Source organism: Prionailurus viverrinus, chromosome X, assembly GCF_022837055.1.
Source record: "Prionailurus viverrinus isolate Anna chromosome X, UM_Priviv_1.0, whole genome shotgun sequence".
NCBI classification, from domain to species: Eukaryota; Metazoa; Chordata; class Mammalia; order Carnivora; family Felidae; genus Prionailurus; species Prionailurus viverrinus.
The window spans coordinates 10,800,713-10,818,988 of NC_062579.1; the positions used below are offsets into that span (position 1 = coordinate 10,800,713).

At 41.0% G+C, this 18,276-nt stretch overlaps 1 protein-coding gene and 1 long non-coding RNA gene across 5 annotated transcripts in view; one reads left to right on the forward strand and one right to left on the reverse strand.

Moving 5' to 3' along the window:
• NHS (NHS actin remodeling regulator) overlaps positions 1 to 18,276 on the forward strand; it is a 340,674-nt gene that overhangs the window by 311,589 nt on the left and 10,809 nt on the right. For both annotated transcript variants that reach the window (XM_047843171.1, XM_047843172.1), the window contains exons 4-6: positions 12,964 to 13,026; positions 15,015 to 15,207; positions 17,838 to 17,969. In XM_047843171.1, coding sequence (XP_047699127.1) covers positions 12,964 to 13,026; positions 15,015 to 15,207; positions 17,838 to 17,969 — 388 coding nt within the window. The remainder of the gene's footprint in view (positions 1 to 12,963; positions 13,027 to 15,014; positions 15,208 to 17,837; positions 17,970 to 18,276) is intronic.
• LOC125156912 (uncharacterized) overlaps positions 1 to 18,276 on the reverse strand; it is a 71,852-nt gene that overhangs the window by 40,932 nt on the left and 12,644 nt on the right. The window lies entirely within an intron of this gene.

Below are 18,276 nucleotides of genomic sequence, written 5' to 3' on the forward strand. Positions count from 1 at the left end.
TGCATAGCACCTGGGACAGCTTATTGCAGGTGATCTTGTCATCTTTATCCAAATCATAGAGCTGAAAAGCAAAGTATAATACGTTGCTTCAGCTGTTCTGTGGTTCTGGTTCATTCTTACCTTTGCTCCTTGCACTATATTCAGTGGATTGGAAATGAGCCAAAGTTTTTATGAATCAGTGGAAGTTGACCTGGTCTTCCCCCTCTGAAAAGAAGGCACCAGTGAGCCAGTCCCCTGGTGGGTGGATGACAAGTTCTGGAGTCAGCTGGGAAAATTTCCAGGGCCCCATTTTCGCCTTTGTCCAGGCTGGTGAGCCTGCTATAGAGGTGGGTGGTCTGACTGTAGGAAAAGCTGGTTTGCTTGATCTCCTCTAGTTCTTTCCTTCACAGTAACGTGGAGGCCTGAGGCCCCATTCCCATATGGGAGTTTCTCTAGGAGTAGCCGCACCTGAAGCAACAGCGTAAAGATAAAGACAAGAGGAACTGTACACAAATATTGTACTCTAGTTGGTAAATTTGTTCTTCACAAGAGAATGAACTAGAAAATTCTGAAACTATGTGGATAATAGGACTGAGCAAATATGTTGTGGATAATGATAATCAGTTGGTCACTGTTAGGGAAAGGAGTTACAAACAGGAAAGGGGAAGTCTAGAATGGATCCTTTGGTATTGGATTACATCTAAAATATCAGTATAAAGTCATACATATGTTTTCAAACAGAGATATAGACATGTATAAGCAGATGGATAGGCATAAAATAAGTACGTGTATATGTGCATGTAGGAGTATACAAACATATTTCTTAGCTCTCTCATCTGAGACAGCCTTAGAAGCAATGATACTCTGGCAACATTGAGCACATCTACTGCCCAGTTCTTCTTTGTAAATACCATTCTCTAAAAAAGAAAAATAAGCCAGGGATCCTTGGAGAAATTATTTATTCTAGGGCTGGGCCAGGGGAAATATATGAGTCTAGACTATCTTGAGATGTTGGAAAGAGAGTCCTCAAAAAATTAATAGGAGGCCTGTCAAAAGGGCACAGAAGCCAACTTGAAGGAGCTCCCAATGTCTAACTATGGGACACCTGGAGCACTAAAATAATGATAGTAATGGATTATAACACAGAATAAAATGAAAAAGCCATGAGTCTATACTGACATAAGTAAATTGGGATAAATATATACATACATACATGGGAGTGAGGTATCTCTTCCTTACCAAAGAATTCTAATTAATAAATGTAGAAGTATTGAGATAAATTTTAAAAATCACCATTAGCCAAATATGAAAGTAACAATTTTACAGGGGAAAATCACTGATGAATGCTAAAATTAGTTGGGTGACATTATGTTGAGAAATAGGATGTGTGCATAGTCTCAAAGTTTCTCCCCACAATATATTTGTTGATTACAAACAGAAAACAGTAACTTTAGCTGCAGAAAGCTGACAGACACCATCTTAACCAAATGATCAAAATTAACATCACCAGTAAAAGGGCACAGCTATATATGAACCTCCTGATATAATACAGTGAGATGGCACTTCTGTGGGATTCTTGACAAAAATGTGTAACTACAATCTAATCAGAAGAAAATGTCAGACAATCCTAAATTGAGGAACATTCTAGAAAATAGTTGGCCAGTACTCTCTGAAGGTGTCAAGATCATGAAAGACAAAGATTAAGGGATTACTACAAACTGAAGGATACTAAGGAGATCTGACAACTAAATGCAATATGGGATCTTGGACCAGAAAAAGGACAGTAGTGGGAAAACTGGAAAAAGCCAAATAAAGAGATTAGTAAATAATATTTACCAATGTTAATTTCCTGCTTTCAATATATGTAGTATGGTTATGTAAGATTGTAACATTAGGAAAAGCTGCATAAAGAACATATGGAAGGGTGTCAGGGTGTCCCAATCAGTTAAGCATCTGAATTCGGCTCAGGTCATGATCTCACAGTTTGTGAGTACAAGCCCCATGTCGGGCTCTGTACTGACAACTCGGAGCCCGGAGCCTGCTTCAGAATCTGTGTCTCCCTCTCTCTCTGTCCCTCCCCTGCTCACGCTCTGTCTCTCTGTCTCTGTCTCTCTCAAAAATAAACGTTAAAAAATTGTTTTAATTTAAAAAAAGAGTATATGGGAATCCTCTCTATTAATTTTTGCAACTTCTCTGTATTCTATTATTTCAAAATAAAAAATATATATCTATATGTATACACATGTATGTATATACACATACACTCAGCCATAAATATTACGCAGTTACTGGGTTGGGACTTATGCCCCAGTACCTATGACAGATATATGGCTTCTCAAGAAAGTAAGTTCAACCAGGACATGCTTAGTTCATAATTTCTTTAAATAGCAAAATTCAGGGGTGCCTGGGTGGCTCAGAGCACCCAACTCTTGATTTTGGCTCAGGTCATGATCCCAGGGTTATTGGATCAAGCCCTGCACCAGGCAGAAGATTCTCTCTCTCTCCCCCCCTCTGCCCCTCTCCCCGGCTCATTCTCTCTCGCTCTCAATTAAATACATACATACATACATACATACATACATACATACATACATAGCAAAATTCAGAAGACCAAATAGAATCAAATCTAAGATGATTAGACGCTGCTATGATATATGACACCCTGGCCCCTAGGGCACCCTCAGGGCACAGATTCCCATTTCAGAGTGTGGAGACAGTCTGTCATAGCAGTGCACCCTTGTCCTCTGCTGAATGAGATGTCCAGCTCATCTGTTGTCATCAGTAAGGTCCCTCGGTCCAGGCCTAGATGTGCCAATACTTGAGACATTGGTCTGCTCTTCCCCTGTGCAAGCTGAAGCCAGGCATTATCAATAGATCACAGCACTTTCCTGAGTAGGCCAGACAGCCGCTACTGATCAGAGTCATTGGCACTTGAGCTGAAACATCTCCTATTGCTGCATTCAACTTGCAGTCAGGTCCATGGGGACCCTTGGAGTCTAAGTCCCTGCTTAGATTCTGATGTCTAGACATATAGGCATGGAAATCATCCTTCCTCAAATGTGGTAAGAGACTCCAGCAATCTCACCAAGTGTCCCTCTCCAAGCTTCATCAGTGATCCAGGGGTAGAATATCTAATGGTCTCTGTGGTAGCAGATGACAGAGCTTGACATGAGATGGAGCCCTATGGCAAAAGCTGATCAGGTCCCTGGGGAACACTGAGGCCTAAATCCTTATCAACAGGATTGACAGTTAACTCTTCCAACATATTGTGTTCACAGTTAGACTCTTTGTCAGACTTCATACAATTAGCCTGGGAAGAATATCAGGGATTCTTTGTCATTTCATATCATGATAGTACTTTTCTAACTTACTACACTGTGGCATCCAGGGATTTTAACAGAAAATTGTGTCAAATCATACTTTTCTTCTTACCAAGGAGGTGCATCTTAAGGATAGGGGACATTCCAACAGCTTTGCTGGGATGTAAATGAAGGAAATTACTCAAACTAGGACTCAGACCTCCTTGGTCATAGCCCAGATATAAACAATGACCATGTTCACTCTCATTTTCTATCAAGAAGAAGAAAATAGGTCTTAGGAGAAAGCAGCTTCTGAGAAAAACTAAACTGGCTTACAGAAGAATTAGAAGACTGGGAGTGGAGATCCAAGCCAAGGGAGGGCTTCAAGACTAGAGCTGGTAGGAGGGGCATTTCAACAGTATTTGACCCACCCTGGGATAAAGACCTTCTCACGGTCTCACTCTCTCTCCCATCCCCAGCTATGTCTCCTCTCATCCAGCCTCTCCCTTCCTTCCCTTTTTCCATGAGTTCTTGTTAGAGATTTCTGATATTCTCTTGGTTTACAAGATTGGGACTGAGAAATGCTGACCAAGCCATTCCTTTGTTATAAAAGAATTACACCTACCGGGGCGCCTGGGTGGCTCAGTCAGTTAAGCGTACAACTTCAGCTCAGGTCATGATCTCACAGATCATGAGTTCAAACCCCACAATGGGCTGTCTGCTGTCAGCACGGAGCCCGCTTCAGATCCTCCGTCCCCCCGCCCGCCCCTCCCCTACTCACGTGCACTCTCTCTCTCAAAAATAAACATTAAAAAAAAAAAAGAATTACACATACCACAATGTCCTAGACAGGTGTTCTGCTTTTATAAAACATCTTCATAGTTTTCTCTCAGAAATATTGTTGTTTTATGACCTGTCTCAAAATGGTTCTGTCCACCTAAATTAAATCCCTCTTGCTGCAGTTTAAGTGTTTTCCATTATCTCACCCAGTTTGCTCCTTTAAGCCAATTAAGAAAAATTCTAATGTTGGTATGAGAATCTTTGACATAAAAATTCTTCCCTAATCCTAAACCTTCAATTCCTCCATTCTGCCTAGAGAAATAAGTTCAAATCTTTCACCCAACTCTCCATCCTCTGTACAATCTGGTCCTAACTTGCCTTTCCAGACGGATTTCTCGAAAGTCCTTTGTACAGGCCTTAGACCTCAGCCAAACCAAACCACATGTGCTTCTTGAGATAATATCCTGCACTCTTAAAGCAGTATCCCCACTTGGAATGCCCTCTCTCCCATCACGGCCTCTTACTTATTCCTTCATTTTGAAAAAATTAATGGATATAAAAATGAGAAATAATCTCTGCCATGCAGAGTGCCTGCATATTATCAAGTATAAGGTGTTAACACCTAACACCTGTGGTGTGGTGTTAGCATGGGGTTGGGTGTTAGGATTAAACTTCATGATAAAGGAACTGAAAAGGCCTTGAAGGATGGGGTAGAATTTGGATATGAATGCTGGCAGGAGAAGGATTATAGGCTGAGGAAACTATGAGAGCAAGCTCACACAGGCAGGAGAAGATGAAGTGCGTATACATAAATTCAAATACTTTGGTTTGGCTGCAAAGCCTCAGTTGACCAGATCTTGAAGGACCTTGAATGTCAGACTAAAAAGTATAACTCTATTCCATAGACATAGGAAATTATTGAAGAGTTCTGAGCACAGAAATAACATGATCAGAAAGAGCGGTGCTTTATAAAGATACCAGACTGTGCATGTATAGGATTAACTTCCTCAATTTCTAGAGGTTCCTTCTTGGTATAGTAGGGAGAGAGGAGCCTGAAGTTAGTTTCAAATCTAAGATCACAGGAGTGGTGATGCCTATCACACTCTCCATTTAATTCAGGTGTCTGGTCTTGCAAAAGGTAGACAGATCTAGGAGACCGGCTAAAAGTAGCTTGTGACTTTACTTGTAGCCATTGTTGTGATACAGGATTTTTCTTGGAGCAAATCAGCACAGCACCTAGGACGTGGAACTATACAGCTACTGACACCAGTAAATACTTTTTCCCTCTATACCCATGTTCGAGAATCACCAGAAGCAGTTTGCTTTTGAGACATTAGTTCTCCTGTTCTCTGCCATAAAGTTGCAGAGATTATTATCATGCTGACACCCCACGGATGATCACACCGGTTCCTATTTTCCTCATGGACTAAGGAACCAGAATTAGCCCACTACTTTAGATGCCTTAGACATTAAGTAAGCCAGGGGTGAAAGCCTGGTACCACATACTTGATCAGTCAGGGTCCAGCCAGGAAAAAAGAGTCCACACCAGTTGTTTTAACAGAGAGAATTCAGCATAGGGAAGGTACCATAAAGCAGACACAGCACATGGGAAACTGAGGTGACACAGAGATAGTAACTGCAGAAAGGAGCTCACACTCCTAGGGCAGAACCTAACAGGGAGCAGCTGGTGAAGAAGGGTTATTTGCAGGGTCCCAGCATAACAGAGCATGGAAGAAGAGATTTGCAGCTGACAGACGACAGCTTAATAGGCAGCACAATAGCTAATGAAAGCATTAGCCAATAAGTGCAGTTAACAACAAATATTATGAGAAATAAAGAAAATTCCTTGTTGCAGGTTTTAGCGTTGGAATTCTTTCTTTTTAAAATATTAGCCTGGCTGTGGAACAGCGAATAAAATTACTTGTTTGTACACATCATCACAGAATATTCTCAGGTTCCCATTTTCTTGCATGCCTGAGACATTTCACTGTTCAGAGTCTAAGCAGATAATGGAATACTACTCACAATAAAAAGGAATGAATTGCTGATACGCACAACAACTTGGATGGATCTCAAAGGCATTATGCTGAGTGAAAGAAGCCAGGCTCAAAAGGTAGGATTCCATTTATATGACACTTTCAAAATGACAAAACCATAGCGAAGGAGAATGGACTCTTGGTTGCCAGGGGCTAAGAGCTGGGGGAGACTGTGACTCTAAAGGGACAGCACAAGGGACCTTTTTGAAGTAATGGACATGTTCTGACTCCTGATTGTGGGAGGGTTATGTGAGTCTGTGCACATGATAACACAGAGCTATACTAAAAAAAAGAGTCAATTTAAAGAAGGGGGAAAAACAGGGAAAAAAGTAAAGGCGGGACATGCATGGCACGTGCATAAGAAAGTTTTATCTTTTTTATTTTGTTTAATTTGCTGGGATAAGGTCAAGTAGGACCCTACCGAGTTCTCGCCACATTTGGCGTGAGTTAGAAGGGAAAAGTGTCAGTTGGAGTGAGACCAAATACACAACATGTCTTCAGTTACCGCACACCTCAGAGCCCCCAGGCGATGGCAAGGCAGGAGGGTGAGGGAAGAATTCTCCCCGCACCTCTGGGCCATTGTGGGTGAGGGTATTTGCGCTGTTTGCAGGAGTTCAAAGCCTCCTTCTTCCCTCCACTTCAAAGCCTGGCCTGCCTTTTCCCCACTCATGTCTTTTATTTGGTGCTAGCAACCTTTGAGGACTGATGCTGAATGGCCCTTGGCAGTGACCCCACTAACTGGCAAAGCTGGCCACAGGGGATGAATAAGACACTCACTGGCGTCAACATCACAGTGGTCGTGGCCCAGTAGGCCTTGTTTTGTGTTCTCCCTGACAGTCCAGAGCAACTCCCATGAATAAGTGACTGAGCAGCAGCAGGAAGTGCTCTCCGTCCCAGCCTCCCTGGAGCCCTCTTTTCCATTCACATGGGGACTACCTTCCACACAGGCTTCAAAGTAGAATTTTGTTATGCTCGGCACATTTAAATCGCTTCATTCATAGAACACCATTAAACAAAGTGTTCCTGAACTTTAAAATACATAAAATCATTTTGCATTCCATCACCCTAAGAATTTGCATTCAGTTCCAGCTGAGATCAAAAGGAGAGAGAGATTCTTTGTGGTTACCTGCTATCTTTCAAAAAACCTCTCTTTGGGTAAAAACTGCACCATTGCCATCGCATTCGTGTTCTGCTCTCTAGACACGGATCTCATACCTGAGACGTCTATCAACAAGATGGGATTCAAAAGTGAATGAGCACATACTCTTTGGTGTCTGGCTTTTTTCACTCCACATACTTTTTTGAGGGCAATGTTGTACGTAGCAATACTGTATTCTTCTTTATTACCGGGTAGTACTGCATTGCATGAATACAGTAGTCCCCAATTTGTTTACCCATTCTGTCGTTGGTAGATATTTGAGGTGTTTCTAGTTGTGAGGGTTTTGGGGGAGGGACTTTGTGAATAAAGTTGCTGTAAATATTTTTGTGCAAGGTTTTCTGTGGACATACTCATTCTTCTTACCTCCATTTACCTAAGAAGGAATTAAAGGGTAGACATATGTCAGGTTTGTTAGATATTGCCAGTCTCTGAAATGACTATACCATTTTACCCTCCCCTCATCAATTTATGAGAGCTCTACTTGCTTTTCATCTTTGTCAACACTTGGTGTATTAATATTTTTAATTTTAGCCTCTCTAGCATATAGCAGTATTTGCTTGTGGTTTTCATTTGAATTTTCCTGATGAGAAATGATGTTGAGGGCCCTTGCGTATGCTTATTGGCCTTTTGTCTATTTCCTTTTGCAAAGTGTTTCTCAGGAGAAGTGAGGAAGTGGTGGTGGCAATATCCACCAGAGAAGAGAAAAAAAGTTATGATTTGGAAAAGCAGATTTATCAATGATTAAGGCCGTTTTCCCCAGTCCTGCACATTTATGAGTTGTGCTGTTTTAAATAGATAGTAATATGTAAAGTGGTTAAAGAACCTAGTAGGCACTTGTTCCCAAATATCTCCCTCCTGGCCTATAACCACTGTCCAGAATTCTGCTTCAGAGACGTGCTCCTTTGGGCTTTTCACTAGGAGTTCTCAGCACATTAACATGAATGCACCTGTGGGCTCCTGTCTACCCTCACAGCTGGCTGGGAACGTGGCGTGAAGGGTTTGGGCACTTGGGGGTGCTGCATTCAGCAGCTTCCTTAGGGGAAGCATGAAGGCTCCTGCTGCCTGGGAGAGAGTGGTGACAAAGGAAACACCAGGAAAGGGAAGAAAGGCTTAGGACAGAGAAAGCACAGGATGCGCCCTAAGCTTTTACTTAACTTCATTTTGTTTTCCCAAGGTTGTTCCCTATGGTAAATGTTGGAGTTGAGGAGAGAGGAAAGGGAGGAGCACAGCATGAGTCAGAAATGATGTCATTAAACATGTCTGGAAGAGCACAATGCCAGCCACGAGGAGACTGTGGGACACCATCATGGAATAAAAGTGCCATGTAACTGTGGCACTAAGGGTGCTATGTGAAGAAGGTGTTCCTTTAAGCCCTCCAGAAAGACCAAACACTTCATGTTTATGTGCAACACATACACACACTCCAGTAAAGAAAAATCTGAGGCAGACAAGGTCTCCTCCATCTCACAAATGGGCTATAAGCTGTGCATAAATGCAGGGACCAGGTCTAAGGACAAGTAAGTCTCAGAGTAGGGTGACAATAAGAGCCCAGATCACCTCACCGGGAACCCACTTGGCTTGCAATGAACATCTTTACTCTAAGGTTTTATTCCCCTACCAAAGTGTACCACAACATCCATTCTCTAGTAAATATTTCTCATGTTTAAGACAGCACGACAGTAATAAATCAGCCCTCAAAGTCAGCTGCTATAAATGCCATGTGTTATCAGTTAGATCACACACCAGAGCCAAATTTTCAAAACATTTCCTTTTGAAATACTCACAACATTTTAACAGATGTCTTTTGGAGAGTTTTGAAGCACAATAAGCTCCCATCAACATATAAAATAAAACCAAAAAGAAAGTAAAATGTGGAGAGATTATATTTTTCTTTTGGCAGTAAGACAAAGGTGGGGGCAAACCTTGAGATCTTTGGAGAAATGCTTGTTCACAGCCACAAAAGTGAAGAAATTAATAATGTCTGTTATTTCCTGCTCTGAACACTGACCAAAAATATATAACTCTAGCTTTCGTGGAAGCAGTTTCCTGGGCAGGTAGAGAAAGGATGTGAGGGTGTAAATTATGGGGCCATCAGGGACAGAAATGGGATGCAAGCATCCAAAAAGCATCTTTTGTCAGGGACAAGATGGGCAAGACCAGTGGTGGCTGATTCTAAAATGGTGCATCTTGGAGTCTAAGCCCTCTCAAAATCAGTGGTAGGAGGGCCAGAATGGGAACCTAGAAAAGGAAGGAGAAAGTTTTATGTGTGTGTTTTTCTTCAACATTTGTTTATGAGAAAATTTGGAAGTACAGAAAAGTCAAAAGAATTGTGCAGTGAGCATGCCTATACCCATGAGAGGGATATCATTTTTCATGTGACAGTTTGTTTCCACTGGGGCTGATTTTGACCTTCAAAGAAATGCTCTTGAATAAATGAATGAATGAATGAATGGTCTAACAATCTTCCCACCCATGTATTCTGGGGAAGCCTAGGTTGTTCACTGCTACTCCTGCATGCAGTGGTAATTTCAAGAGCAGGAGGCCCTATGGGTCTGCTTCTATCAACTATTGTTTTGGACGCTCCTTGCTCATGCTGTCTGGTCTCCTGCTCTTGCCTTGTTATCTTTGACTTTGTGCTGAATGTTATACTGAAAAATTCTATGTGGAAATAATTTGATCTTCTCTCTTTTGAGAGGATTTCTCTGTTTGCTTATGCTAGGCACACGGGGGTGCTAGCTGGCAGTACAACACATTTTGTTTAAGCAGTACCAAGGCAGTAGGAATATGGTTATGAACAAGAAATGGTTTCTGCCCTTACAAGTCTTACTAAGAATAAGCAATAGCATTCATTCAAATAGAGCCTATACAGAATAATGTAACTCATGCAAGCTTGACCAGCATGCGGCTTTTCCTCACCTTACCCATCTGCACCCATTAAGGAGAGGCATGCTGGGCCGTGCAGAGATGTGCTGAGGTAACAGTTTTCTTTCAGTTTTATTTCTTAAATAATTGAGAAGAAAATTCTATGAACTGATTACTGCATTCACCATGTAAAAATCTAATCAGAAATAATCAGAACGCTCTCGCTTCCTTTGACCAAACACCTAGGAGAGAGAATGCTTTAAAACACTACCCTCAAGCAGTTACTAATTTCATGGCAGAAATAAAACGAAAGTCCATTTGAATATTATAAGCTTAAATACCCTAAATCAACAGACCATCTGCAGGAACTTGAGTGCTTTAGTCGGGCAGTGGAACCAAAGAACACAGTCCTTTCACACACAAGCTCAAGAGTACCTAGTTTCAGCCCTCACAAGCTGGAGGATGGAGCTACTATTGAAATAGCTGAGAGACCGATTATCTGAGAAGCAATCTTCTGTGAAAGATTACAGACAGACCTTGACTTCATGATGGTGACCAAAACAGAACGGACTGAGCTCTCTCTGGACTTGCCATCCTTAGTCACTTCCAGATGTTACCTCATGATTGTTTAATGGGATGGAGGGGCTTCTAAAACTGATGAAAAAATAAAAACCACTCCTCATCCCTCACTCCTGGCAAAAATACTCAACAGGAGAGATGACTTGGAAGATTTAAGGCAAATGACCAAACATACTAATATTAATATCATTAATATGTTATGCCCTGCAGTTTCCTGCTGTGTAGTTTTTTGAAATCCTTTCATGAGACACTGGAGCCTTTGGTTTCTTGGAAACAGGTTCCTTTACCACGTGGGCTTTGTTTTCTGGCTCCCTTTTTCCTACTTCCATGAGTTTGCTATTTTGCAGACCCAAGCGTCTTGAGACCTGCACATCACTATCTGTGACTGATTCTTAGGAGAGACCCAGGTTAATGCTTGAACTCAGGCCACATACAGCACATCTGTCAAAATAATCATTTTTCCTTTTTTTTATTTAAAAAAATTTTTTATGTTTATTCATTTTTGAAAGACAGAGAGAGAGCACAAGCAGGGGTGGGGGTGAGGCGAGAGAAGGGGACACAGAATCTGAAGCAGGCTCCAGGCTCTGAGCTGTCAGCACAGAGCCCGACGCGGGGCTCGAATTCACGAACCGCAAGATCATGACCTGAGCCAAAGCTGGATGTTCAACTGACTGAGCCACCCAGGCACCCCAAAATAATCATTTTCAATGAGGGAGCCATAGGCCCTACAAAAATCATTTATCTTAAATAACATTGAGATCAAAGTTAACTGGGCCTGAGGAGATGGCATTTGCTTTGCTTAAAAATTAATGAGCAACCCTGTCAGTTAAAATTTAGAAGCTTAGAAGAGAATTAGACCTTGAGCGTTCCACCTCCAAAACATACGTCTGCCATAGGCTTAAGAACAGGTTAGAACTGGAATACATTAATACTGAGCCTCTGATGGAACCAAACACTGCTTGTGGTTTCCTCTATTTGCTTCCACCTATCGGCACTAAGATGGTGAGTACCCGTGGGTTCTGTGGTGTCTGCTTCCTCCTGATATCTTGAACACAATCCTTACTGTATTTGGGTTTTCCATCAGTGTTAGAACACACAGGGCTCATATCATTCAAAGGCACAAAATAATTTGTTGAGCCCTTACAATGAGAAGGCATTTTGCTGGCGTCATGGAAGACTGAAAAGAAAATCAAATATGGCTCCTGACCCCTAGGAACTCATAATCTAACAGAAGAAAAAGACACATCCAGGGATAGTTCAGGTTATGTTAAAGCAATGCTATATGGAAAGTGCTGTAATAGAGGCCTAATTGAATCCAAAGCTGACATGGTTTAGAGTTTAAAAGAGTTTCAACGTCCTTCTCAGTAGATCCTGAAAAGGGGATTCTAGTTACCTGATTATTCTCTAAATAGGACCAGCTACGTAATTTGTGGGGCCCGGTGCAAAATGAAAAGGTAGGGCCCCTTACTCAAAAAAGCTTGGTGTCCTGAGTGCGGGGCCTTGTCACATGCCCTTGAACTTGGTCTTGTCTTCAAATACAGTCTATGAATATGAGGAAGAGGCAAATTTTAAGCAACCTGGAGGAAGACATTGCACACAGGGAATTTTCTTTCAAGAAGCTCACAGGAAAATGAATTCACTGTAAGGAAGGAAAATAATTCAGTATTTCCCAAATTAACAAATTGGGATTGGGAGCTAAAGGAAAGTCACTATTTTGCAAAAACAGTGTCACAGATATGCCACGGCTACAAGGTAAGGACAATAATAATAGTAGCAGTAGTGGTGGTAGTAGCTGACACGGACTTAGAGAGCTTATTGAGTGCCAACATTCTTCTCAGTCTGTTCTGTATATTTACTCATTTAATCCTCAAAAGAATCCTGAAGGGTAGATAGATGCTGTTATCTCCCTATCTTCCAAATGAGGAAATTGACCTTAGAAAGGTTGAATACTTGTCCCTGGCCACAAAGCAAAGAAGTGGTAGAACCAGGATCTGAACTCAGACAGTCTAGCTCCAAAGTCTGTGCTCTTAACCGCTATTTATGCTACTTCTCATAAAATAGGGACGTATTCAGAAGGAAGGAAGGGGAGAGGGAGGAGGAGAGAGGGGGAGAAGGAGAGAGGGGGAGAGAGAGAGGGAGAGGGCGGGAGGGAGGGAGCTATCCCAGTATATATTCATTCACTGATATTACAGACTTGGCTTAACCAGGGTGTACTGTATGTTGTGTGCATGTTTTTAATTTTTTCTTTTTTTGCATTTCATGTTCATAGTTTAACAGCACCCGTTCGCCCTCCCCCACTGAGTGTTGCCACATGACCCCATGGAGTAGAAAGGTACTGGTTCTGAGAACATTCCATCACAGCCCTATCCCACTCTCTCCAGACACTTTCTTCTGTCTTTTAACTATGGCAAACTGTTGTTTCTAACTAACAGGTACTCTTTTAACTCCACTTTAAGAGTGATATTTTCCTAACTTGAATTAAATAAAATATGATTTAGACAGCAGTGTCCTTGGCTGTCTTTCCCACTTACTTTTCCCCCCTAAATTGCAATTAAGGCTCTGTTCAAGACACGCATCACCTAATGCCACTCCTGGACTTTATAGTTCGAAGGGAAGAAATTCTGACTTGCCCTATATTTATCAGAACTGTGAAACTTCTCAAATCAAAAAAAGAGAAGAGGACAAAAGGATTCTCGGGCAGCCAGTTATCCCTGTCACCGTTAAATAAAACGTGCTTTTGGCTGCTAGTCAGAGCCCGTAGTCAGGTCACTATTCTTTCTTTGTTTCCCAGCCCATTGTTATTCAAGGAAGGAATCGCCTAGGAAATGTGGCCTCTGGTGGTGGGGGTTTCTTTCCAGCTCTCACTCGCTCGCTCTCCCTCTTTTTCTGTCTCTCGTTTTGCATGCACCAAACTTTTTTTTTTCTTTTTGAAAGTTACCTAGGAAACAAAGTCTTTTGTGCTCCAACTTTATTTGAGCTATTCGCTTCGCTGGGAATCTGCACAAAAGCTGAAGAGAGAAAGAAGGTTGCGATGTTTTACTAAAATGTTCATGGCGAACATATTTTTCTGGGGGGGGGGCAATCATATCCTGTTGGGTGTGTTGGGGGGTTTCGCAGATACCTCTGACAAGGTAAGCAAATGCTGCGGGGTTAACTTAAACAAGTGGCTCTGGAATCTTCTCTTTAAGAGGACCCGAGAACAATTTGACAATATGTGAAATCCTGAGTCAACAGGACACAATGCTTCCAAATATGATGAGAAAAAAAATTTTTTTGTGATTTTAGGACAGAATATTATTAAAACTTAACTGGAATAAGAGGAAAAAGTATTTATTTTATACACTCACCTTCCTCCAAATTATGTAAAGAAAGAAAACTAGGTTCAGTGGTGAAAACTGGGTCTTTTAAGATAATCTGGTTTAGAAACCCAACCCTGAAATCAAAATTGGAATGGAGCCTTTTTAATAATCTGGGTTAGGACCCCAGCCCTGAAGTAAAAGGTAGACGATATTAATATCTATCAAGGGTTTGGATGGAGAATTTTCAAATGTCATACAGAAGTCAAGGCCTCTAACTAAACAGCTAGAAGAAAAGCTTCACACTGCAAAGCGGAAAGAAACTCAGCTAAGGCCCTTTATATTCTGAATTTGAAAAAGAAGCCCTCTCGACTCTTTCTCCCCATTAACTGCTTTTGTATTTTCCACTGTAGTAAGTGGGGGGGATTTGTTTTTCCATGTGCACGCAGCGTTGGTGAAACTACATTTTTCAAATGTTATTCACAAATGCCATTGTCGTGCAGTAAAATTAACTCCTTATGTTTTAATCCAGCCTCTCAGATTAAGATAGGTTTTGTCCTTCCAGGTGATATGTTCTGGAATGTCTCCTGACTCCAGGTTTTCTGGGACGTTTTCTGAACCTTTTCGTAGGCATCTACATCATCTTCTCCCTTTGATCCCAGTCATTTTGAGCTCTCAAGACTTTCAGTAGCAATATACAGCGAGATAGATATCCAGAATCTACCTCTCACTAGATTAGAGACTCAGATTTTTCTTCAGTTTGAAGTTTGGGGATTTATGGCTACCTGTCTCTCCTCTTAATTCCATTTGACCTGAAAAGCATGTTCATGTAGCCCATTTTTTCTTCTGTGTCTCTTGACTATTGAAATCATAACTTTCGATTAGTTGTGCTTACTATTTCTAGGAATTCTTCCTTTGATCTAAAAGCTTATTTCTGACCTCACTGTTCTTAACTGGGAAATTCCTTAATATGTTGCTTACATATAAACCATGATGGCGAAGTCTGAATGTACTTCATTTGCAGTCCCATCCCCCAGAAGATGAAGACACAGATGTCACGTTAGGGCAGAGGCCGAAAAACCCGGTACACAATATCCCCTCGACACTGGACAAGCAGACCAACTGGAGCAAAGCACTGCCTCTCCCAACACCAGAAGAGAAAATGAAACAAGATGCCCAAGTGATCTCTTCTTGCATTATTCCCATCAATGTCACTGGTAACGTTCTGTTCTTTTCTTAGGGGCAGTTGGGTCAGAATATTCTGTGTTTTAAATATGTTCAAAACCTGTGCTTCTGGGTGTACCAGTTAAGAACACCGCTTTGTAAACAAGCAATACCTTTTTCATCAGAATACAACCCAGAAGATGTTCAATATGCTTTTGTCAGGTTTTGAACATCAATTTGCATATGTTCTGCTGGGCCGCTTGTTATGTAAATGATGGACAGTTTCTTTTTGAAAAAAGTCACCAAACAGCTCTTTGGTCATAGCTGACTGAAATAATGGAGAAAGCGGCAGTGATTAATCATATGATAATGATGCATGGCCCAGCAAGAGAGAAAACAGCAAACCCCAGGTCCCTCAAACGGCAAGTAATGATCCTGTAGACCAACTATAAAATCTGTTTTCAGGCTTCCTTGGATGAAGGTAGGCTTGTTTAAAAGATCGTTTAGACTTCTGCATCGATTTTGGTGATTTCTGACCTAAAAATATATGTATTCAGAGATGAAGGCTGAATTCTATTCTAATCCAGCAAGCCTGTCTTCCATTCCTCTCTGCTTTCCTCCTCTTGTGTATTGAGAGTGTATTAGTCTAAGTCAAATGTAAACCTGTACGGACTTTTCTTGAAAAGTTTGCCTGCAGCAATTGTAAATTCCAGGTAATCTCAGCTTTAAGTAAAATAATGTTATGACATATTCTAACTTTCAAAGATAGACATAAAAGGATCTATTCACTGGGCTTTCTTTAAACATCTGTAATAGTTATATTTTAACTTATTTGCATATTGAAATTTTCCAAATGGCCATATAATTACTGACTTTTTTCCTGGTACCATGTGACTAAAAATTGCATGTTGCTTGAGATGCATTTTGGACATGGCTATTATTAACCCCACTGAGATTTCTCTCCCATAAAGTGGAGAGCAAAGGATGAACAGGTATCTGGGATAGACCTTATTTCCTTCCTGAAAAACAAGAATTCTGGTTGATCAGCTGGTTATGAGGTGGGAGTAATTTTCCCGATGATCTACTCAACTTGTAGGATAAATTATTCTAAGGATGTGTACTTTATCTGATGTCCACAATCTAAATGGGTTGGATTAGGTAGATGTCAAAATGTATCGTTTTGGCATCCTCTTAAACCAACTTTCCATTCTGGGAACATTCGATTTGAGCACCACCTGCTTTCTTCATAACACTGTAAGTAAATCTTGTTTTCAAATTTAGTTCTTTGATTATGGGTCTTGTGATTCAGGAAAAAGGAAGATCTTTCCTTCTGCTTTATTTCAGGAACTCTCAGACTAAAGCCTAGATTATATGCTGATTTCAAGAGCTTTAATGAGAAAGCTGCTAATTACGTCCATATAACATAAAGTGTGTCTGTATGCCAGACGTCCTGTAATTAGTATGAGTAGAATGAAGGATCTTAATTTTTGGTTGGAGCTAAGAAAGGAAAATTCCGTTAGTACAGATTCTCCAATAATATTGTAATTATTCATCATGTGATATCTCAGACTTTTTTCAAAGTGAGTTCTAGAAACTGTTGTCACTGTGATGCTAAGCAGAACTCAGAGTGCTTCATTATATAGCTGAGCCGAAGTTTAACATGCCATCCTGCTCTATGCTTAACAGTCAGGATAAATGATGAGGTAACCAGATTCCAAAGCACTTTTGGCATCATGACTTTCTGAGGCAAAGCTCACGCTGACAAATCCATGGCGCATGCCTATGCCAGACAGGAGTTTGAGTTCCTCACCACCTCCTTCACCATTCTAGATTTGATAAGACTGCCTGTAGCGTAGCAATGATGTGATTATGGAAAGAGAAACAAATAGGCATCAAGGTCTGGCCCCTGTATTTATAAAAGCAAACAGAGACTCACTGTAAAGACTGGGACTCCCAGCTTCATTTCCACCTGATGGAGAAGGCAGACCCACTCAAGGACAGAACTGGGGACTGCCTTGTACTTTCCTCTTATATTGATAAGACCCTGGTACCAAACCAAAAAGTGTCCAACTGGGTCAGTAGAAGAAAGTAGAAAGAGTTACATGAGAATTTAAAAACAAATCTTTAGGCTACTTTCTCGTCACAGAAAGAGTGTGCGTGCGTGTGTGTGTGTGTGTGTGTGTGTGTGTGTGTGTGTGTAGGGTTGCAGTGTAGTGGGTAGAGAGGGAAAAGATACCTCACAAAGATGCTTTTAGCGAAGAGATGGGTCAGGAAATGTTAGCTGAACTAATTTGGGTTAGCATCTTAGCTCTGGATCTACTCTGCAAAGACAGCATCAGAGAGCCCAGTAAATAGTAACTAAAGGTTGTGAGTCCTTAAGGAGCTGTTTCTGTGTGAGAGTGATTCTTTGATGTTATTTTTCTCTCCTCTTTCTTTTGATTTTCCTTCTTTGCTTGTTGCTCTTGGCAGTGCAAGCTGTTGTGCAGAGCCGCATTTAGAAGTAAAGCTTAATGTACCGCAGAGTAATTTAAATAAGAGCTGAATAAGGGCTCCCTTATATTTATTCACAGGCTTAATCCAAACTCTTCCTTTACTTCCAATCAATAAATATCACTGTGTTCCAAGCAAATGAAAATTTGTTTGCCATTTCTAAAGGCTAATGAGACCTATTTGTGGGTTGCAGGAGTTGGTTTTGACAGAGAGGCTAGTATACGCTGCTCTCTTGTTCATTCACAATCCGTACTACAGCGGAGACGAAAACTGAGGAGGAGGAAAACCATCTCGGGTATCCCCAGAAGAGTCCAACAAGAAATAGGTGTGGTATAAAACTGTTAATGGTTAACATTCTGTTGGGTGCGATTATAAGGAGGGGAAATGGAAGCCGGCCTTTTAATCAGCTTCCTTAAAAATAGTGCGGTAACTTGTAGAGGCTTTGAAATGGTGTGTACTTGTTTTGTGTTCAGCAAGCTGGTGGTACTACTTTTTGAATCTCTGTCCTTGACCATGAAGATTTTAACCTTATGGATTTAGGTATATATGTTCAGGTCTTACGGCTGAAATGTAATATTTTGGTAATTTTTTAAAAGTTTTATTAAGATGGAAATAATAAAAACTAACAAGAT